General features: G+C 41.6%; 1 protein-coding gene across 1 annotated transcript; it reads right to left on the bottom strand.

Annotated features, from left to right (window-relative positions):
* Positions 1–313: 313 nt before the first annotated feature.
* Positions 314–24,278, bottom strand: cers1 (ceramide synthase 1). Its single transcript, XM_028403287.1, has 7 exons — positions 23,050–24,278; positions 9,072–9,231; positions 6,185–6,365; positions 5,756–5,917; positions 5,404–5,551; positions 5,158–5,318; positions 314–3,881 (listed from the first exon to the last, which is right to left on the bottom strand). Exons 1-7 carry the CDS (start codon positions 23,302–23,304, stop codon positions 3,839–3,841), a joined length of 1,110 nt encoding a protein of 369 aa, XP_028259088.1. The 5' UTR covers positions 23,305–24,278; the 3' UTR covers positions 314–3,838.
* Positions 24,279–24,327: the final 49 nt, after the last annotated feature.

Here is a 24,327-nt window from a genome sequence, read left to right as displayed (position 1 = left end):
TTACAAAAGAGCAAGAACGTGTCTTTATCAAGTAGTTTTAGAAAGTGGTCAGATTCCTTTTGAAAAACAACAGGGTCATTTGTAGAACTTCTATGAATGGTCCAAAAAAAATTAGATTTTTAGTTAATGATCCTTCAAAACTAGTCAAAAAAATTCCCAAATTCTCCCTTCTTTTTTTTTTAATATTCTATGAATTATTAATAAAACAATACTAATAAATTAACAGTGCAATGCGTAAAAACAACCTGCAGGGCCTTTCTGCCCAGCACACTCCTTCACTCATCACCAGCTCCCACAAACACTTGCCTCATAGATTCAGGTGGATATTCATTTTTTTTGGCACAATAGCTTGTGTCAGAGTAAAAAAATGCCAGCTCAGGAAGACGACTCGCACGTCATACTCAAAAAAGACACTACTCAGTTTACAAACAGTCCTTCATTTTGTAAGTGACAGTTCACCCCAACGGTTTTTTGGTTTTGGTGTGAGTTCTACAGATATCAGGCATACACATTTCTCCCTAGGGTGTGATAGAAATACCTCTTTTATGCAAATAATGACCCATCAACTGGAGAAATAAACATCTATCAGACAGCATGAATACACCCAGGATGAATATTATGGCTCACCACAGCAGGCTGCCATAAACACACGGCTGCTGTCAGAGGGTGAATGCAACTCACACCTGAACAATCTAGATGGATAAACTGGACAAATATGTTAAATCTCCCTTTAATGTCACTTCCTGATTGTTTCCATTGTTTGCAAAAGGGAAACAATCATGAGGATGATGCTGAGCTGGGGTCTAGACATCTTTACATGGATTTCTACATAGATCTGCTGCAGCTTTTGCTGTTGCTACTGGCCCTGTCAATGCAAACAGTCTCAACACAAAACCAGAGCAGGCGTAGCTGCTGTGTGCGGATTCAGCTGCTCTCCTGCTCAAATTGAAAATCTGTTGATGTCAGTCAAAGTTCTCTGTTTAATAATATTCACATACAGACAGCAAACATGCTCTGCAGTCCTGTCGATGCTTTTTTTTCATCTTTAAATAATGAGTGACCAGGTCCTGTCAATGATGCTGGTTAACAATATATATTTTTAACCATCATTCTAATTTTCTTCATTTTGATCTTAGCATATGCTGACGAAAAAAAAAATACAAATTCTGAGTCAACTTTCACATCATTCTTCACAGACAACACAGGCTTCCAATGATTTCAAGCAAGTGTAAGCCAATGTCATACGCCTGGAAGGGGATTAGCCAAACATAAAATCTGAAAATCTTAAATTCTGAATAGTTGGGTCACAGCCTGACCACCAATCAGGGGCGGGTATCATGGGTGACATTCTCTATCATAATATAGGTCATTAGTTTATCGCGGGCACTCTACTTTCTGAATTAAATAAGTACCTTTACTTACAGAAACATGACACAACAACAAGTTGACAATCCTTGCTTTTGCATAAACCAGCCACATAAATAGATGTACAGGTATAAACCTTATAGTCTTGTGTAGTGGTATACATCCCTGTTTCCAAGTTTGGGGTCCAAAAACAATCAATTTCCAATTATTATTTCCTCTTTATACATAAAATAACTAAAAAAAACATGTTTGAAATTGATTGATAATTACATTTTGGAAAAATGTTTGGAACCACTGGTATACATGACTATACTGGCCACCCAGTAGTGGTTACTCGTTCACACGTTACAGAAAAATGAGGAGTGATTAATAAATTTGTAGCCTGTGGCAGGAGGACTTGTTATATAGCTCTCGCATGTGCAGTTTAATAGTTGGAGTGATTTTACAGGAACTTTGAAGGCAATAATGAAGAATATTTTGAGAGTGATGGTGACATCATTGCTATCATGACTGCAGGACAAAGTTTGTGTACGGTACTTGTAGGAGGGAACTATGCTGACAAATGTGTTCCTTCTTTGGGCCACAAATGTATCAATCACCCACAGAAAACAGTCAGAGACCTTTTTTCATACAGTACCATGTCAGACTTTAGGGATGAGTCACACCTAATCCAGATTAACAGGTCTTTGTGGGTTCAGTGCAAGCTTCTGTCCGGTTCAGATATTGTCATGATACACCAAAACATATTAGCAAACTATGGATTATCTAGTTCCACAGCTGAACAGGAAGGACGGCAACATATTGAATAGACCGTGTTACCTACAGTACAGATGTGAACAGTAAAATGAGCGTGAGCCAGCATTCAGATTGAAAGGAAGAGATCTGAGACTACTGAATTTACTGTTTGAAATGTAGATGAATGAAAAACGACTCTCCCTGGTCCCTGAAAATGTCTGATCATTGAGCAGACTCACACACAGCAGAAAGACAACACAACTAGAATAGCAAACAGTGCTCTCACAGGAAGAAAAACAGCAGCAATTCAAAAAATAAAAGTCAACGAGAACAACCTAAACTACAGCAATTAAAGTGTTAATGTAAAAATTACTTTTTTACCTTTCCCCCTAGTGCTGATGTGGGGACTGTGGAAGACAGAAAAAAACAGAATGGTTGCGTCTTCTACGGACAGACAACATCTGCGGCCTGCTCCAGCAGCACAAGCATGCTGTTCATCGAAACAAGAGCTGGAATTTGATCGAAAAGGTAGAAAAACTGGAAACATCCCTTATTGTGTTGTAGGCGCAGCAGCTTTTTTTTTCCTTTACAGTCGCTTTCACTGTAGCGTTAATTTGATAAAAAAATCTTCCCTCATGAGGGAGAACACACTCAGATCTCATCTTTTGTCTGCATTACATGATTCAGTGCTAAGATGAGACGTTGATAAAGACATCATGATTACATAGCTAGAGGATTTTTCATAGCATATTTCCGAAAATCATTCCGACGTCATGCATTCCTGAATACCATATGTGTGTGCATACATAATGTTTCTTTTGATTTGTCATACTGATTCTGTAGCTTTACACAAGTTCTGGGCTATTGCTCAGATTTCCTGTGAACCAAATAGCCGCCACCACCATTATAACCGTGATCCAATCATATTAAATCATTAAAATTCGATCATGATGCTGAGAAACACCCAGTCAATCAATTCTAGCTATTTGCTGTCATTAAACCAGCAATCAGCTTGTACGCCTTCATGTCAGTGCAGCAACAGATGCTTTTAAAAAATATAAACTTCATACAGGAATACCCAGTGAATATCCCTAATGATTCGGACATACACACACAAACACACACACCTGGCTTTTTCAATTCAAACTAATGGATGCCAGAGCCGTACGGCTGTCACCGCTGACTTGTACAATATGAAAATCAATACATGTGGTGAAGCAGCACGATGCCAGGCGGGTCTTTCCTGTATTACTTTTAATCCTCCTTCCTTTGTTAAGTCAGAGAGGACATATGGAGGTTGGAGGCGGTAGCTCCCCCACCTCTCTACAGAATTAGCATATTGCTTGTTTTGCTTGCAGATCTAAATGTCTAATTGTTTCCCTGCCCGGGTGCTGCAGTGCTGTTTAGGGTGATGTAATGAATATGACACCCTGTTATACTTTACAGTCACAGTCCAACTGTCACTCAAACTGCTTTTGTTTCTACTGAGTCTATCAAATGTAAAGTTAACCACCGTAAGACAAAACGTCAGCTGAAATAACATTCACAGTGCTCTAATAAAACAAACTGAAATGACAGTGATAAAATGAAATGTTCTAAAACAAAACGAATAAAAACAACACAACGTTTTCTGTTCTTTGTACGACACTTCCCAATCGTTAGCTGTCAGAGGAGGGCAGCGTCTCTCGTCTTGTGTGTACTTCTAGCCTGGTGCCTGGTGGTGGCGACGGAGAGCCTGTTATAGATGCTTCTCCTTGGTGACACCATTCTGCACGTGCTTCCTACACAGAGAGAGAGAGATGGGGAGTGTGGGAATGAAAAGGTGAGAGGAGCCCGTCAGGTGGAGTGATCAGCAGATGTGAGGGACATTAGCAGGGACAGAGGATATCAGAAGTGTTCAAGGCCAGCTAGATAAGGAGCGCCACATAATCACATCTCCATATGGTCTGTTTGATCCTACCTGCCTGTGAGTGCTACTGCTGTTGCTAGTTACACACACTAAGAGGGAGATCTACACCTGCCACCAGCATAGCAGGGTGAGCCAAGAGGGAGCAGAGTTATCAGATCAGAGAGGCTAAGAGAAGAAGACACTGACAGTGTCAGGGTCTTCAGACCTGCAGGGGTTAAAGGCGATCTATGATAACTAGGGCGCACATGGCAAACAGCCACCAGGCTAAAGGCAGCTGCTCTGATAAAGACAGATGAATCCATAACTTAAAGATAAAAAGCTCAAACAGATATACGTTTCAGCCAACAAAGCACTTTCTTTGAAGCTTACTGCTGCAAAGTGCTGACTGACACATCAGAGGGGAGCACTGCATTGGGTAATACAATGGCTTCCTTTGGAGTAAGCACAGTAAAACAAAGGGTTTGTGAGTCTCCATGTTAGTGGGTTCACTTGCAAGGATAAGCAGAAACCTGTCTTTGTAGGATGCAGGACTGGACTATCAAACACGTACACATTCTTTTATACCTCCTATAACTTCTATGCACAGTATACGTGGGCATCATATAATTATTAAAATAGCCATGGTTGTGCAGAAATAACTGGGTTTTACTTGCCCACAATGGGTTTAAGTTGTGTCACAAAGGCCGCAACTTTCCATTAAAGCAGACTCGAAGAAGTGTCTGGCTGTACTGTTTGTGACCCAATGCCAACGTCTACTTGTACAGTGTACATGTATTAGGCATACTTTGTATTTTGAGTGATTAGTATCCTTTTTAATAGGAAACTGCTGCATGTGTTTTTTGTCAGCAGTTGGAAAGGGTTACAGCATTCATTCCAGGGACAAATGACGGTGATGGTCATTTAGTCATTAAGTGCTGTCAGCATAACACTTGGGCCTACACACTGATTTTGTGGCACTGAGTTTGAATGGAGCCATAGTAACATTTTGGCCTGCATGCTGTTTTCTGCTGTTTACTTGCTTGTGTGCTTTCATGAATGATGTTGTGGTAAATCTACATATTGCAAGTTACAAGCTGTCTCGGTTTCCTATCAGACTGCTGCTAAATATAAGATTATAGAAAGAGAGAGGATCAAAATGTGTTGCTCACTCCTGGGCAGAGTTGTGATGTCCAGCATCATCGTTGTCGTTCTTTGCCCAAGGTTCTCTGAGCAGCTTCGCAGCTGCCTTGCTGCTGTCCTCTTCCTCATACTCCCTGACGTCGTTCACCTCCTTCAACTTCAGCACCTTCACTACAAACACCACAATGAACTGCACAAAACAGGAGGAAAGAGATCAGATTATGTAGATTGTTGTTGTTTTTTTGTATTTGAATAGGAAGCCAGCCTGTCCTCACCAAGAACCAGTAGATGTTCATGAGCAACAGAGCGAGGAGCAGAGCGTTGAAGAAGAAGTAGAAGGGAATGTTGGGCACAGACTGGAGGCTGGATACACATGTGGCGTAGAGCACTTTGAGTGGGAACCAGTAGAGTCGGAACCAGAACCTGAAAGATACAAGGATGGAAACAGGAATGTGACGCCTATCCATTCATCTTCAGCAGCTTCACTGGTGTATAGGAGGACGACAGAAAAATAATGGAGCTGTCAAGACTATAAAACATTTGGCTGTTTCAGAGAACAAATGGGGCAAGAAGAGTGAAAATGAGTCATAAACCAAGTGGTGTGTGTGTCTGTGTGTCAAAACTCACCAAGTGATGCTGAAGCTGACAGAGCCCATGTTGGACAACACATCATTGAGCAGGTAATAGCCTCCTCCTCTGGACTTCAGGTAGACGTTAAGCTTAGTGAATTCCAGCTGGATGTCATTGATGTCGTGAAGGAATAACACCAGAATCCCAATGTTGTGGTATCTGAAGAGCAAACAGCACAGTATGAGTTCGTTTTTCAATACAAGTCCTGTAATCATTTCAATTAAATGTGCCAGATGGGATGTTGCACATTAAATGGGATGCATCTATTTCTCTCTCCATTTTGTTTAACTTGTATCTAATTACATATGAAGGAACTACAACTGTAAATATTTCTGTGTTGCTTCAATTAATAAACTGAATACCAGCTTATTGTGCAGGACTTATAAAACTGGTATCAATCTGTTGTACCAGTATAGTCAACAATACCTGAAGGCGTAGGAGAAGCAAATAAGTGCCAGTGTGATGATGTGATGCACCACCATGACGGCAGAGTCCTTCCTCCATGCGTCCATGTAGACTGTAGCATAGATGGAGTGGCCATAGAAACTGCCCTGGATCAGGTAGGCTATGGCGATGTCTGTAGGCACTGACATACCACTCTTCCAGTCTGGAGGAAACAGGTTGGATATGGAGAGAGGTCCAATGATGAAGGAAGGAGGTGAGTGACAACGATTGTTTTATCTGTCACTTCATTTCAGGGGGTGTACAGGAGGCACTACAGTTTAGTATGTGACAGCTGGCGGTGACAAAGCATGACTGCTGTTGCACTAAACAGCAAAGGAATATTTAACCTGAATTCGAGGATTAAAGATATCTACATTTGTGGATGTTTCAGCAAAACTGTGTTCCTGGATGTTGTTGCCGTGGGTGATTTCAGTTCAACAAGCATCAAAAAATAAATTTCAGGACATTATGTCTACAGGTGGCATCAACATGACAGTGTTCATTGTCATCCATATATGCTATCTTTGCAGCTTTTAAAAATGATTGTCAAACTATCACTAACATTTTCTATCAATATTTACATGTAATAAAGATACAGATAAAAAGGGTGTGGTTTCTCTGAGATCTTTCTCATACATATTCTGTTCATCATTATCTGAGGTTTTTACAAATTTGCTGTTCTATTGCCTGCAATAAAAAAAAGAAAAAAGAGGACTCAACTGTTTCACAATTACCATAGAGTTGCAAACAGGCTCACCACTTATCACTTGTTTGTGGTCTACTGTATGTGTCTCATTAGTCAAGATCCATCTTGCTAGATCGTTTTTTTGTTTGCATAGGAAATTAAGTCTTAAGTACAGTTTAAGTACAAGGTTTTACAAAAGAGCAGCCGCTGCCATTAAAACCCTGAGATTAGAACCAAGAGATCAACCAGTGTAAGGTGTAAAGATATAAGAATGCAACTGACTGTGCAGGCTGAGTTAACCTGAACCTCTAATCCTATATATATACACACACAAACACATTAAAGAATTTATTTGTCTCATTTGTCATCACTTAGTTTTGTAGACTGGAAGAAATTTAAACTTTTCTTTTATATATATAATATAAATGCTTATATTATATTAGACTATTATATAAATTATAGACAATAACTTCTGGTTGAGACACCAGATGTGAGGGGTCAGCTGTTGGTATGAGAGATGGCTGCAGGGATCAGATTTACCCTCAGGAGGATTTGGGATGGTTTCTAAAGTACTGCAAAGAAAACAGGCCATATGTATGTTAAGGTTTCCAGGCTGGCTCATGTCTCTGCCTATCGGATGTTGGACGGAAAACTCCCCCCCTCTGATGTTTGACTAAGGTTTGTCCCTAGTGAGATGGGGTTACGCTGGAGCCTTGTGTAATGTTTATTGATTGGACCTTCCATCATTAAACATTAAGAAGACATCAGGAGCGATGCCAAAGGGGGAGGCATGGGAACTAGAGATCTTTTTTTGTTTTCTGCAGAAGGCTGAAGGTTTTTCTCTCTCTCTACAATACAGTCTAAAATTTTAGTAGTTTCTCTCTTTGCCTCTCAAACAGTCACTGCCTCTGTACTCATCTCTGGCTGACAGCTATTAGAGGTGAAGTGGCTATTAAAGATGAACCTGGCACTGTCAACTAGTCTTTGCGAGCTCCACTCCGGAGCCCTGACACCTCTCTGTCTGATGGAGGAGGCTGAAAGACTATAAAATACATCACTAGATTATGTGTGAAATCCCCAATGTATGTCCATCCTCCATTAGCAATACAGTGATAAGCACTACAAGTTCTCTGTTGGGACATTATTCTTCATGAGAAATGCTGAACATTGCTAATAAATGATGAGGAAGGTCGTGTGGAATACTAAAACCTCATCAATAAATTAAATAACTCTACAAATGTTCTGATAATAATATCATATATTTAAGTTTTATTTAATTACATATGTAACAGGAAAGGTGATCGATTAAAAGATTAGAATATACAGAAACCAGCAGGCTGCATATCCTGTGTGCACTGATATAAATATCTGTCTATATTTGAATACTCAGTGACATGTTGCCCCCACAGAGTCCCTATAGGCTTAGTCTGCACTGCCTCATTAGATTATAAAAGGGGTTAGATGAGAAACTTCAACACAACTACAGTGCTACTGAAGTACTACTTAAGCATGCTAACCATCAGATCCTGTACTATTAGTGTTTTGCAATAACCGTATTCACACAGCATGTTTGATGTGGGGTTGTTTTGTTAATGCTGATAAAAGGCACAAATTGACCACTGTGTGAAAGGGCGAGGCGACATGGCTGAACGCTCTATAGGATAAACACGGTCAAATAAGGAGGGGGTCTTTAGAGTGAAGATTAAAGTGCAATCTCAGTGTGAACGGAGCAACAGATTACTGTAATAGCCCACCATTCAATTGTCCATTCACCCACCTAACTTGCATTATAGTTAGTTAATCTGTAATTTATACTCCATCGTCAACTAGGTAAAAAAATACAGGTATTTGCAGGCTATCTCTGCCACAAAGTCCCCATTATTGGCTGATATCTATGCCATTTGCCGTTACATCATCCTGTGCTACTGTCATGTCCTAACATAATGTATTCCTGATCTGCCATTAGTTGTTCCTTACTCATTATTATTTGTTTTGACTTCAACAATGATAAATTCCCATTGATTTAGTGTTAAAATAACACGTGTGTGTGTGTGTGTGTGTGTGTGTGTGCTATTTAACAGAAGCAGGAGCTACAATTCTAGGGAAATCTAGGGAATGTATTTTTATCAAATCTTTGTCTGCTACCTATTTCACCCTGTAACAGCAGAACCTTTGTGTGCTTACTGTAGAAGACAGATGGCGGGTCACTGAAAAAGGAGTAGGAAGTGAAGAAAAGCAGGTAGGTGCTGTAGGACCACGACATGGTGTAGAAGACCAGCTTCCACGCGCTCTCCGGCATCTTGGCAGCATCTTTGGGTAGCAGCCTCAATGACTGTGCAAGAGGCTGCAGAGACAGACAGAAGAGCACTGGTCAGACACTCAGAATTCATCTACCTGCTCCTACAGGTTTGTGGCTAAGTGTAACACTGAAGACTGAGTCACACACAATGTTTTTTGGAAAGAAACTTAACTCCACATATTGTTCAGTGTGTTACTGCAGTGTGTGCCTGCTCAGCTGCTCAAATCATTTTAATTTTTGTGCTCAGAAAAATAAATAATATGTATTTACTTTAAAATGTCTTTAATGTCAATGTCACTATACCCTTTAAAACCAACTTAAAGCTGAGTCTGCATTTCTGTGAACAGGAGTGCACAATTAATTCAAATTTCAAAGAGAGAGACTTCAAATGATGTATAGCAAGAAATGTTGGACCCCATGGGAATTTCAATGAATACATCTTGAAGACAACAAACACTAAACAAAAAAGAAGAAAACACAACATTTAAATTAACGATGTGCTGATGTAACTGACATTTCATATGAGCTTGAGAAATGATCATTTGTTTGTTTGTTTTTTGCAAATTTATGTGTTATTGGGGAGCTTAGAGGAGCTACTTTGCTTCCCCAGTGCGCTCTGTGCACAATACATTTTCAGAACTTAGCTTAATATTACTGTACCCCCTGAGTGCAGCATGAGTCATCAGTATCTTGTTTCATCAAACTAAAAACACAGTTAAACAATAATAAATAAGATGTTGCTGTTGTAAAGTACAAAGAACATAAAGGCACATGCACATTGATAATTATTTAATGGGGACAATATGCAGTTAAAACCAAAATAACATATTACAATGAAATAATATTTAACTGTTAACTAATCAACATATTCATTCCATCTATCAATATATCTCCGAAACACATGTACACATCATCTGTCAACCACTGCACAGTGTAACACAGACAGAAATGTGTCTTTCACATGTCTGCTTATGGTTTTCTATGCAAGCAGAAAACGAGGAAGTTCCTGACGTAACTGATGTGGCCTGATATAACATAACCCCACCCACCCAGTGACACACAGACTGACAAGTGGGGCCATTTTATCTTCCTCCTTACCCTCCCCAGTCTCAATCCTGTCCCTCTTTTGTAACAGCAGGACCTCTGAAATATAATGCTACAGTTTAAAGACACAGAATAACCCTAACAAAAGCTGAGGATGTGACCATAATAATCCCTTCCCAACAAAGGTAAACATGTGAAAGAAGTGTACATACACATGGAGGCAGCAGCAAGGTAGAATAGTACAACAGGTACATCATCTAGGCAACCGCTGAGACAGGCAGGTGTTCAGTGTTTCATAGCTGTGCCAAGACAGGAAACTAAACCCAGCTCACTACCTCATACACAAAATGGCACACACACACACACGCTGACGCTGAAAGCCATGCAACAGTAACTGGAGGCAGGAAAGTGAAAGTTGCCTGTGTCAGTGATACAGTACATCTCAATAAGTCGTTACCAAGCAGCTAGTCCACAGGACATGATCCGACAGGGCTCAGTGAATACTGACATGACAAATTAATGGAGGGAGTGCTGCTACAGCTCAGGGACAGGAACTCATTTTGCTTGTAGTTTTCCTGTCTGTCTGATCAAAGACAATGTATCTTTATCATGGTGTTTCTGATCTGACTCATTCCATTTTGCATCTTTAGTTTTTTTTCTTAGCTTTTTCTGCATCAACACGGCAGAGTCAAAACAACACAGGGAAGGAAGCTGACAGAGCAGCGCAGATGCAAGATAAAATGTAACAGCAACAGACTTTGTGGTCCTCAGTCACAACGAAGAGAAAGATAGGCACCATGCAGAGGCCACATGCGCCTAGATGGGGTTGCTGATTGGCTGAGATGAAGGGGACATGTGGTGCGTGTTCAGTATGTCATGGCCGGAGTGCACTGGAGTTCAGGACACTCACCACATTCTTTTAAGTCTCTCAGCACATCAGTATCAGTCCATCTCTATCAGCCCTCCCATCCCGTCTCCTCCCTTCTGTCCCTGTTGTCTCCCCCCCTCCTCCCTCCTAATTTCTTGCTCTTCTTAGCTCCCTCATTCCTCCCCTCTCTCTCTCTCTCTCTCTCCACCCCTGTGTCTCCCCCCTGCCTGCAACATTTATTTATAGAAGCCAGCTGTCAGCACACAGCAACCCCCCCAGTCTCCCAACACCCCCCCCCCCCCCAATACACTCAAAAACATAAGCCTACACACAGCCACAGAGGCTAAAATACACTAGAGGCTGATACATGTTACTGCAAACAGCAGCACTGCCTCTGCAGCTTGTATCTCATTTTCTAATCACCGCTGATCATCAGTCACCTCTCTATCACTCTGCTGGCACTGATATATGTTTACACCACAACTATACACATGTAGCAGTAACACATGCTGGTTATGAAAGAATCTCAACTATATGCTGTATTTTCTGCTGATGCCTGAACTGTACTGGAAAGCAAAATCAGTGTGAAACATCTGTGTGCTGACAGAAATCCAAATGTATTTTTGCCATATTTGCTATATTTTTGGAAAGCAAAGAAATAGCATGGCTATTTATGGGCAGAGATTGCTCTAAAAATCAGTAAGAGAATTTCTGTGAAGGGTATATCTGATGGTTATGTGGGGGTTATGGTTTTTTAATAACATACTGTCTAAATATGAACTTGTCTAAATTTTAAAACGTCAAATGAAAAAGTTTGGAAAAACCACATAACAACCAAAACTATTTACCAAGAGGGTCCAAAAGAGAAAAAAACCTGGGAAGATAACAACACCCATTTCCTAAGCCCAGAGCTTGGTGTGTTAGTTTTTACTGCCACCATCCTGGCAGTGCCTAGCTCTGCTAAAATCTCAGCTAATCCAAAAATGAGCAGAGGCAGAGACTAACTATTTTTGTACTAAACTGCGAACCTGTTTCTGTCTGCTGTCAAGTTAGAGATTTTAACTTGGAGGTCTACAGGAATCGACTCACTGTTGCGGCCAGCCTCAAGTGGCCATTTGAAGAATTACATTTCTGTGCTGGTTTTTACTCACACATGACATGACCCAGCAGCCTGTAATAACTGTGTTTGAAGCTCTGTTACTAGTATTTCTTGGGGAATACCATGAATGTTTGTCTTTTCTGGTCAGTTCATAGAGATCTGGGCTCTTTATATTCTGGTCTCGACCAAAACCACACAGCAGAACCAACATATTTTCTTCAAATGCAGATTCAGTGAGATTACATAACAGACTGCCGAGGGTTCCATTCTTGTCTCTTGGTGTGCCACCCAGTGCACCAACTCTTTGGGTCCCATCTGCCCACTCTATCCATCCATCCTTTCGTTTTCTATGCCAGCCTATGAAGCAAGGGGGAGTAGTGGGTCAAGGACACATCCACTCATCCTCTGTCAGATAGGTGACATAGCCTTGAATTATACTCAGCTGGGACCATTTACCAGCCCTCCCACCCTTCCTCTCTCTGTCTGACAGACAGACTCTGGCTGAACTAGCTCTCTAGCTCGAGGCGTCACAGGCTTTCATTTCAGTGTCCATTGCGCCTGCTAAAGGGAGACCAAGCTGTAAAACAGAAGGAAATGATACAGGGAGCAAATTACAGAGTCTGAGTGTGAATGAAAGGAGAAGGGTCAGAGTGAGAGACTTGATTGAATTGATTGGAAATGAGTGGTTCCTTTATCAACGATGCTGGGATGCTGGCAAATTGTGGCTAAAAAACTCAATCAAGCCTCTTCATCTGCCTTCCCCTCCTTTCCCCTCTTCTTCTCACTTATGCATAGCTGCACCCCACTGCTCCTTCTTTCACTCTTTACAAATTCTCAGCTCTCCCCCTTCTTCACATCATAGAAGTAAGTGATGAGAGAGGAAAGAGGGTGAATGGACTCAAGCCTGTTGCATAAGAAGATAAACTGGGCCAGTGAGTCAGGGTTCTGGCTCATGTGTGGCTCTGTTCAATAAAGCTTGTGCTCTAATTCACCCTCTTTCATTCCTTTGGCTCAGTCTAGCTTCGATTTCTCTTGTTGACGCTGACGTCATTCTGTCCATCTCACTGTCACCTTTAAACCCAATTCTGTCACAGATTCCCTCTCTCCACTTTACATCATTTCAAGAGTGGCGGCAAATAGGATTTGCAAAGGCTAATCCGGTGGATGGCCGGAGTTTTAGGCTATATATACATATGTACGTAAATATAGGACATTTATCTGAGATTAACAATTTATACAACCCTATCTGAAGAGTCTTTTAGAACTTTCTGGTCCTGTAAACAGGTTAGAATGGCCTGCTTTGACCCTATCACGCCATCAACTTTGCACCTTTTTTCAGTCCTGACCTCTTCACATTCACATTCTGCCTACTCACTGGAAGGTCTGCAGTGGTTGAATTCAGGCTGCGGTGACTGTGACTAAATAAATAAAAAATGCGCATTGGGGTCTGATGAATCAGCTCAAAATGACGCAGAGGATTGTGAATGACTTAGCAAAGAAACTGTGACTCAATATTTAATAATGCTGAGGAGGAACAGGAAACACACGACATACACACAGGAACACTGGATTAAGCTGGATCCATACTCCGCGAGACAAAGAGCGGAGAACGCGCTCCACGGGTGGTAAGAGATACAAAAAAAAGGTCTTTTCCGCACTGAGGTACCATACTCCGCGAGACGCGTGTGTGCAGAACTCCTCATACGGCCCGCCCACTAAACTATAAGGAAAGACTTTACTGAGTTTTTTAACACACCACAAGGACTTGTGCCATGGCAAGAGGGCATTATACAGAGAGGGGGCCTGCAACAGCGTGAGATGTCCGGCGATGAGTTGTGAAAATGCGACATTAAAAGTAACAATAGCAAAGATTCAGTGTTTGTGCCTTTATGACCACATTTGCACATCTACTGTGTTCCAATGTGCCTGCGATACTTCAAACTGTCCGGTGATGAGCTGTGAAGATGCGACATTAAAAGTAACAATAGCAAAGATATACAGACATTGTTAACGAGCCTATTATGCCCGGGTATGTAGGAGTATATAGAATGGTAATAACAGTCACCATCTGGTATGTGTGAACGGCTGTCTGGAGTTATTGGTGACAAATCACCCTGACTTGCCTTTCTTTCTTTCTTTTATTGCTCATCATGCAAACCAGTATGGTCTTATCTAAATCTGTTGAATCAGTGCTGTTTATACACCTACCTATATACCTGGAGAGGCTCTTGCGCTTCTCCACTTTCATCACGCCCACAATAAATTCCGACCAATCACAGCATGGTTGCCGCACAGCCTTGAAAGACAAAGTTCGGCCCGGACCCTGTGCACAGGAGTGCGGATCAGCGGGCGGTCAGAGACAAAAAATGACGTCATTTTGTGGGCGTAACGCCTGCAGGGGGGAAAAATGTCTTTGTCTCGCGGAGTATGGATCCAGCTTTACTGCTGACATGTGCCAACAGAGCCACAAGAAATCTAAAGAGAAGGGTTAAAATAGGCATTTACAGGCTTCCTTGGTTGTATAATAAATATCTTTGGAAAATGAGCATATGAGTCATGAAAATCTTTGGGTTACACTTAGGGCTGTCCTGATCCGATATTGATATCGGATATCTGTCCGATATCAGCCAAAAAACAAATATCGGATTTTATCGGAAGGCATCTAAAATCTCCGATATCAATGCTCTGATAAAAGTAGGTGACGCTTCACACTCCATCACAGTAGTTGGCGGTAGTGCACCCGTTGCTGCCGCCCACTGAAGAAGAAAAGTGCCCGGCTTCAGCATGTAGAGATCACGTGATCACAACAACTGCGTGTGTACGTGTGTGACTGTTGCAAGGAGAAGACATGTCGGCTGTGTGGCAGTATTTTTCCTTACAGTCGGACAAAGACATTGCAGCTACCTCAAGCCATTCTCCGCTGTCCTTATTGATTCTGACTGCGCACTGGATAGACATGAGTTTACATCGCAGAGAGCAGTGTTACATGCACGCGAGTAACACTAATAGCAAGTAACAGTAAGAGAAGTCAGCAGTTTAATAACTGACTGACATTGTTTTCTGCTCTTGTTATTAAAGAGGTGTGTTTATTTTGTTTACACTATTTGTTTAAGACTAGGAGCAATGACCACATTGTTTTGGGCCCAGTTAGTAAAACTGAAGCTGTGTGGACACTTGAGTTTGAGCAGTTGGACAGTGAACAATATTGTTGTTGGTTTTGTGTCCCTGCTCTCAGTTGTTCTCACCATAGTGAGCTTGCCCCTTATTTTTTTTTACTTTTGTATTTTATTGAATTGTTAATAAATGGGTCTTTCTCATACCTACTGCTTCTGACAATTTATTCAATTAAAGTATGTATGATATGTGTTGATTTAGTGTTTAGTGAATATCAGATCAATATCGGTATCGGTCGATATTCATGGCTGCAATATCGGTATAATATCGGAAGTGAAAAAGTTGTATCGGGACAGCCCTAGTTAAACTTGGAGAAATCGATATCCCTCACATTTACCCTTTACACAGACTTTTTTTTAGTTTTTTTGGTACAGCTTGTTTTTTCCAGGCAGCCGAAGGCAGACAGGAATCAGCCTAATTACAGTATGTGAATCTTGCAGCAGTTCTTTCTTTCCAACAGAAACAACAGGGACTTTAGATGTGCTGGATTTATAAAACACATCTGGAAGAAGCTAACATGACACAGGATCAAAGCAGTATGTGATTTTTAGTTTTCCACATGGACGTCTGCTAAACTGCTGGCACACCTGGAAAACTCACATTACTCAAACTGCCTCACACAGCTGCATGAACTTGATTGAATTAAAACACATGATTAGAAGAGGCACTGCTGCCACTGAACAAACTGATACGAAAGCAAGCATGTGAGTGGATGAGCACTGATGACCCACTACTACTAAAATCAGCACAGACAGGCATGAATGACATGTATGATGAGAGACGGTCTACAGCAGCAGGTTGTACACAAGCGTTTAACACTTCTGACTTCAAGTCCTGTCATGTAACAAGGAACACCAAACTAAACAGAGACATAGCAACAACTTCAACTTGGTTATCTGCAGATGTAGAGTGTGTGCTGTGTTGATCAGATAGATTTTGAGGTTTTCAAATGTAGAAGCTGTTGTGGGTATACTATTTCATACTTGACAAATATAGCATGGGCAACGGCCTATACTTTGAGTGGTTTCAGTTCCTGCTGCGTTAATATATTATTTATATTCAAACAAGGGTAATGTAGGCTTATGCATAGTACTTCCCTTCACATATGTGTCAAAATGAGGGAGACAGAGAGAGCAGGTGCACCTCTTAGTGGATCCCAGTGGAGGCATAAACTCCATACTTGGTTCTCAAATTAACTCCTGGAGCATCAAAGCAAACGCACACAGCTTTCACAGCAAAATATTTTTCCTGGATTAAGTCTAAGCATATCACAGGTTAACACGTTTGCTTGCTGAGATCTAACTGTGGAAGAGGATTAGCGCCTCCCTTTCCTGCATCCTTTGGCAATTAAAATACAGTAATTATTAAAATGTTTTAATTATAGTAATCAATTTATGGGCTTTGTCATGAATAAATAATGGAGTGATAATAGTAAGAGACAAAACACTATTTGGTCTAAACTGTTCTGTAGAAACTCAAATTTCTATTTTTTGTTGTTTTTTTTTTTTTAACAAAATAAAACCAGCTAATGGAAAAAACAAACCACTGCAGGGCAAGCTACCTTTTTCACACATATAATGTTTTGGCTGAAAACACATTTGTTTATAGGTACAAAATGTTTTTCTCTCCAGAAATGCTTTCAGGCAGTGGAGCAAATAAGTGGCAATAAACTGCATCACATGGTTTTTGTGTCTGGTGACCAACACTGGAGGCTAAAACTGCTACTATTAAACTAAGCTACTGTATACGTGTGTAAGTTTAAAAACAACAGTACATGAGAAAACAACAGTACTGAGAGTCAGTGACGTGTTAAGGCTGCTCTCGGTCCAAAGTGACAGATAGAAGCCATATGGCTTTCATTTATAATGCAGTATGTATGCTATCGGCGACACTGAGAATGAGGACTGGCTTTGTTTGAGTATTAATGTATAGTGTGTGACAATCATGACATAACACTGACACAGCTTTATCACCCCTCAGTAAAGAAGTGGGTGACACTTCAGTAACCACTAACACGGAGTGAGCGTAGGTTCCATTAAGGTGTTGGATGCAGAAAACACCTGAGCCGCTTTAATAAGTACTAAATGGTTAGATGAGTATCTACAAGTGGTAAAACAGTTCTTGGTTCCATTTCCCATGCCATACAAAGCTGCCACAAGCCTTGGTGAAGACTGATCAGGTTCTGAACTGAACCATGACGTAGTTACACCCCTGGTTCAAGGAGGGACACACTGGACACACAGCACAAACTGGCAATGGGATGTACTGCAGCAACTATGATCTGCAGTAGCTCAAAAGGAAAAACAGAACTTGAAGGAGCTGCCGCTACATGAGATACCACAGTCCATGCCTTAGTGGAAACTGTTCTGGATCAACAGCAGCATACTAAGCAGGGGTCACATTGTCATGTCTCATCAAAGGGTGCATACAACGGTGATTGGCAGTGATTTACTTGCTCACTACAGTTATTCAATCGATAGCAAATATGCATTTGCTTCAACATAAGAGTAAATAAAAGTATCTTCGGTTTGCATGTTTCTGTTGTGGTTTACCAAGTTCAAAGCCTAAAACACCATTAAGAAGTGTTGATCCTACTCTACAGAGGATATGATTTATTGGAAGTAAATCCTCTATAGGCCATAGCCTTAGCTTATAACTCCCAATGTGAAATGAAGATCACGTGTATAACATTACCTAGATAAGACTTTAGTCTTATCTAGTAGTAGTTGCTTATGTGATGCCTCTTGAGTGCTGTAGAACTCACACATAGAATAGAATGTGAAATATTATGTGTTGCAGTGGCGACTAAGTATCTGTGTAGTTTCTCGCTCACACCTTGACGTTTTATTAGAAAAACAAAATTGCTGCCAGATGTCAGTGAGTTCCACTAAAAGTCCCACAAACCTCCAGCTTTGCACTTGAACTATGTGACTGAACACTATGACATAGGAGGGTGAGGTGACTGATAACAAACCTGAGGGTGAGCACCACAGACAGAAAGGTGAAATGAAGCTATTATTGGAAAGATAGAGGGAAGATATTAAAAAAAAAATCCAGGCACAACTCTGATGATGTGAATGCACCACAAGACAAAGACAGGATGAAGAAACTGATCTAACTGGACCCTAAGAATGTTTGGATCTTCTGTCATAACTACAATGATAGACTGAACCACACTTGCATAGCAAACATGGTTTAGAAGATCATGACTTATGATGTGTATGCAGTGCGGAGCAGACTGAATGAACTCCAGTTTCCTGTGACCACTCTGTTCTCACACGCTGTTAAAAAGTGTCCTTGTTAGAGGAGAGGTAGCTGCCAAGTCTGAAGTTTAGTGACAATGTGTTCATGCCCAGTGAAAGCCTGTCAGGAGGAAAATAAATGGGGCGGGATGAGAGAGGAAAAGTAAAAAGATAGAGTGTGTGTGAGCCAGAGCAGTGCTAAAGTGGTCAAGGCCTCACGGCACATTCCAGCTGACCAGAGGAACGTCTGAATGTCACAGTCACCAAACACAGCTGATTCATGACCCTGCTGGTTTTTATGTGACTGCTTTGGTCATGATTCACCCTGTTCATGATGGTTTTATTCTTGAATAAAATCAATGGTCAGTTTGGATTTACAAACCTGCAAGCTCATATAACACTGAATATACTTTAATTGTGCAGAATCCTGATGTGGATGCAGGTTTTTCTGTTCAGTGGGTGAAGATTAAGAATTAATAGAAAAAGGAAGACTATAAAAATACTTGTTTTTCTTCAATCCAAACCAATATCCAACATTTATTTTACAATATGTGACAGAAAAGCTTTCATCCTTCTCTCAAAGTGTAGAGATTTCAGATGTCGATGACCTTTAACCTTTTACGATTTATGATTTAAAGCTACATTCGTTTTTTTTCCCGTTCAGTGACTAATCAATTAATACATCGCTGGATTCAGCCGAATTTAGACAGCCAGCTACCAACATTTAGCTTTGGAAAACCTGAGCTGGCCAGCATGATGCTGAGTGCACAACAGGCTGCAGGCAGTGCACAAAGCCATCAGATGTTCTGTAGACACACAAGGCTGGCATTACATTTGCTTTAATCCAAACATACACATACATACTGTATATAACACTGATATATAATGTATTACAGTGTCATACTCATAATTAATTGCAGCCCTTCCCGCTGACAGTTTAATGAACATATAAGTGCTATATATTTATGACGTTGAAGCACACAGCAGAGATAGATAATGTGTCAGCTCATAGTGAAAGTGCTGCTAGTACTGAACGCAATGTGATGATAAATTAGATAGCTGAGTCAGGAGAGGAGAGGAGAGGATAGGAGAGGAGAGGAGAGGAGAGGACTAACTATAGGCAAAAATCATAACAGCAACAACAATTGCTTGCAATCAGTGTCAGAATTACAAGCATGTTTCACCTGAGTGGGCACTTTTGGCTAAATGGACATCACTTCCCCTTAACCACAAATCCAGTATCAGGTTTCCCTCTGCAGCTCTGGTGCACAACAATGAGCAGGAGCTTAGTGGAAAATGATCTGGGATCTGTGGTTGTGAACCTTGTCAAACCTCAGGCTGCTTTCACATTTAGAACAACAGCAGGGGGAATGAGGAGCGACTCAGCTCAATGCAGGGAAATAAGCTCTGCAACAAGACTGGAGCTGGCAAACTCACTGCAAGGCTTTATATAAATATATATATATATATATATATATATATATATATATATATATATATATATATATATATATATATATATATATATATATGAATCCATGCCACTTTTACATTAGTTTGTGTTATTTTGCATGTGTGTAGTTGGGTAGGTGTGCAATTGTGTTAATGATTGGCTGCTGGATGGCATGCTGAGTCAGCAGGCTTGGCCCCGGCTACACAACTCTTCAGCCGAGTTCCCTCCTCCAGTGCTTCCTTCCTCTAGCTCCCTCTTCCTTATTTATTCCTCCTAATCAGCCCCTCTCATCTCACTCCACTATCATCCTTTCTGCCTTCTCATGTTCACTAATTTCACACAGCTGGCTCCATTCTCAGCTGCTCTCTGGTCAAGAAAAGGCTAGCTTCTTGCGCACACTAAGCAAGCAGAGACATAAATGTGTGCATAATTTGATGAACATGCTTGTGCAGTGTAGTTAAGTTAAAAAAAGAGGAAGCAGCAGCACTGCATCTGTGTTTGTGACAGTTTCTTCAGAAGAGCGTTTCAACACTTAACAACCAAGTTACAGTAGAGTCAATAGATGAGGCACAACAAATTATGCACCGCTGCATATTATGTAACAGCACAACTCAAGTGGCTTATGAACAAATTGTGTTTAACCTGAATAGGTAATGCTGTGACTCCAAAGCATCAAAACATGATGAAAAACACTCAACCACACTCTAACAGAAGCTGAGCTGCCCCCACCTTCAACACACTCGCCTTAGCTCACCCAACAGCATGCTCAGTGACACGTGAAATAACGGTAACATGTGGAACCTGGTCTGGCCTCTTTTGGCTAACATTAGCACAGAAAGAGCTCAGGAAAAAATATGTCTCATCATTCCAGGCCTTATTTATGACATAAATAACATTTATCCAGAGTTCCATGTCCATCAAAGTGTATGAGAGGTAAACATAAATCATCCTAATACAGTGGATTCAATAGCCGTTGAACAAAGCCCTTCCTCTTTTTGTGAATGATACATGTGAATGTGTGGTACCACTGGCTGAGTAAAACACATAGGCCATACAATACAGCGGAAAACATTTTCAGTGTCACTTTTAAACTGGAAGAAAAGCAGACTGGAGTCGGAGTAGATTTTAAGTGGGTCAGCTTTCATTCTTCAAACGTGACTGTAAGTAACAAAACAGGAAACTAATTATTTTTATCCATCAGCCTGTTGCAGATGAACTCTGAAACACACCGGCAACTTCCGCAGGTTTTTCCTTTATTGACTATGCATTTGTAGATTATGTAACTGCCTTCTATGAAAGAATTACCCACTCCATTATAATGCGATGCGACCTAACCAAGCTTAGTACAAAATAAGTAGAAGTGGAGCTCTATTCTTTGTATCTCCACAGTTTGCAGGATCATTCTTCATCAGACTTAATTGTGCTTGTCATCACAAAGACAACAGGATGAGGCTACAAGTGCTTTGTCCACTGATGTGAGCAAATATTAATTGTGTATAAGGTTTCCTGAGCTTAGGACTTTACTCTGATTGTCTCTGCTTTAATTTATTGAGCTCATTACAGTTCAATTTCTTTACTCCATATTAGAAACCACAGCAACAGCTCAATGCTGGGAAAACCACATATCCCATCATAACTGGCATGTTATTAAATGCAAACTTAATGGTCTAACTTTATAAAGGAATAAACCTGCTTTGTTTCTAGCCTACACAAATAAGGCCACAAACAACATCTGACAACACACCTCCTCTTCAATGACCTATAACAATAATACGTGTTCTGCATAAGCTCCACAAGGCTGACCTAACACTGAACCTGCTCGCTTCATCCCTAACGTAAGCAGTGTAAAGGTGATATTACACATGCACTGAATAACACAGGGGCACACTGACTGAGTCTACATTCAACCTACATTTAGAATCTCTCCTCATCCTTCACAATCCTCAGAGGATCCAGGCCTCAAACGGGGCCGTCCTATATTGTTCCATAGGAGTCAATGAGTCACACACACATATATAAAATGGAAAATGGAAAACAGGCCTCATTGTTTGAATTCTCAGGCCACATCATCCTCTACTGTGTGTGTGTGTGTAGACACTCTACCGCACCCACCCACGATGATGGCAAAGTAACAAGCCAGAGGCCACATCCCAGCTAACTGTGGAGAGAGGGCCCCTCCCTGGCAACAGGGTGGAGGTGCTTAGGCCACAGATGGATGAAGAGAATATTGAAGACGCGGGCACAGGGCCAGCCTGTCAGAGCACCGCCTAAGCGTCTGGCCTGTGACAGAGGTGAGAGGCTGCTTTTAGAGGCAACTCTGTGAGTGCACATAGTCAGGTGCCACTATTTTCTAATGTAGGCTCCAAATCAATGAACGAGACAGGCTGATGATGATTTTTTTTTTTAAATCACATCTTAATGTAATCATACACATGAGCAGTTGGTATGTTTGCCAAATGTGAGTGCACATAAGAATACTAACCCTCCAACATTCACACATTTCTTTCCCTAGGAGTCCCCGTCATCCCTGCCACTGCCCCCTACACACTATGCTCATGTCCAAAGTGTGTGTCCTGCAGCTACCATATTTATTTGTGAGGCCTGACATGTTCACACTTCCTCACCCTATTTGAATCTGCCACCACCATCTTGAATGACTCACAAGACCCAACTGAGAACCTGAGTGTGTGTGTCAGTGTGAGTCAGGTTAATATTCTCTCACACTGTAGTTAAAGCTGAACACTCCACTCCTGACTTTATATCAAACAAGACCCAATATTTGTTAACATCTGTTATACACACATTCCCATCTGTGGATTACACATTTGTCCTCACAGTGCATGTTGCGCCTTCACGCACAGAGATGACAGGCACACCAGTGCAGCGATGGAGTTTCAATTAGAGGAATGAGCTCCTAAGAACATTCATTAAAGATGTAAATAGATGAAACGTGAACTTGTGCGCGTGTGCGTGTATCACTCACCTTAAACAGACTTTCTGTCAGTCCCCGCCTGACCAGCGTCCACAGAAAAGCGCAAAAGAAAAACAGGGCGATTTCGGTCCAAGTAATGTATGCGTTATCCAGGAGAGTCCGTTTGGAGAGCGCCAGACCGCAACTGCTACAGTCACTCCATGCGCCCAGCATGACGGTGGAGGCTCTGGTGATGAGCTCCAAGTAGCCTGGCATGGGCTCCACTTCCACTTCCACCGGCACGGCACTCCCGGCATGATTACCCATTATGGTGCAGCAGAGAAACAACAAAAACGTGAAAACCAGGAGCAATCGCTCCTGCTGAGGGACAGATGGAGTCCAGGGAGCGGTACAAGTCCAGACTGTGCGACCAGCTTGCTAGCTCAACTGAAGAAGCTAGACAAGCTTATCTAACCAGCTTACCCTCCTCAGTAGCCTAATTCTTTGTTTTCCAAATTAAGACATGGGCCCATTCTTCGCGTTCAGGACAGTTCGTGAATGATCTGCCAGGTCTGACCAGATACACCGACTGCGTGGCTGCTTTTCCCCCTTTTTTCTCTTTGTCCGCTTTTTGATAATCACAGAAACCAATTACAAAATAGCATTTCACAATTAATCCGAGCCATTAGCCCCGGTCTGCTGGAGGGTTCTTCTGATCATCATCCCGCTACGCACACGGCTCATCTGCGGCAGTGGCGCGTCCTGGTTAGCCGCCTAGCTAAGTTAAATCAGACGCACACAGCAGTGAATGGTCCAGCATTGGCAGCAGCTTCCAGCCGGGCTAGCTAATTGGATGAATTAGCTTAAAAACGTGACGCTGCTTTGATGAACGCGCTTATAGTGTGATACATAACATAAATCAGCTCTAGCTCTGACGTTTTATCGTCCTTTCAGTTTTGAAACCAGCAGTCAGGATTATTGACGCTGTCACAGCGTCTCATCTCTGTCCGTTAGTCACCTTATATAATGTGTCTGCGCCGCTTCACGAGTTTGACAGCAGACTCCTCACAAGCAGGCAAGTCTCACACGAAGCCAAGTTGCTCCAGCGAGGATGAGAGGATATATAAGACTATTATCCGGTGAAGAGGCTGCGGCGGCTGCTTCTTCGTCTCCTCCTCCTCTTCGTTGTGTGTCGCTGCTCGGAGTGGTCAATGTGTCCGAGGCTGCGTTATGACAATTGGCGCTGTGCTGCTCTGTCTGCGGGGATCAACTGGTGCGCTGAAAGGGGGACAGGTCTGAGACGATTGTGAGGGGAAAAAAGAGGGGGAAATACGCAGCGGGGGGCGTGAC

The sequence above is a fragment of the Parambassis ranga genome, chromosome 4, assembly GCF_900634625.1.
Source record: "Parambassis ranga chromosome 4, fParRan2.1, whole genome shotgun sequence".
Taxonomy (NCBI): Eukaryota; Metazoa; Chordata; class Actinopteri; family Ambassidae; genus Parambassis; species Parambassis ranga.
The sequence above is the reverse complement of the archived record's forward strand: the minus strand, read 5'-3'. Positions and strand labels throughout refer to the sequence as shown.

Bases quoted from the DNA above. Each gene is read 5' to 3' on its own strand.
- cers1 (XM_028403287.1), bottom strand. From the start codon at position 23,304: ATGGGTAATCATGCCGGGAGTGCCGTGCCGGTGGAAGTGGAAGTGGAG. The intron at 5,552-5,755 runs GTGAGTTTTGAC...TGTATCTTTCAG, and splicing joins GTCAGCTTCAGCATCACTTG to GTTCTGGTTCCGACTCTACT. The intron at 5,319-5,403 runs GTGAGGACAGGC...TGTTTTGTGCAG, and splicing joins TGAACATCTACTGGTTCTTG to TTCATTGTGGTGTTTGTAGT.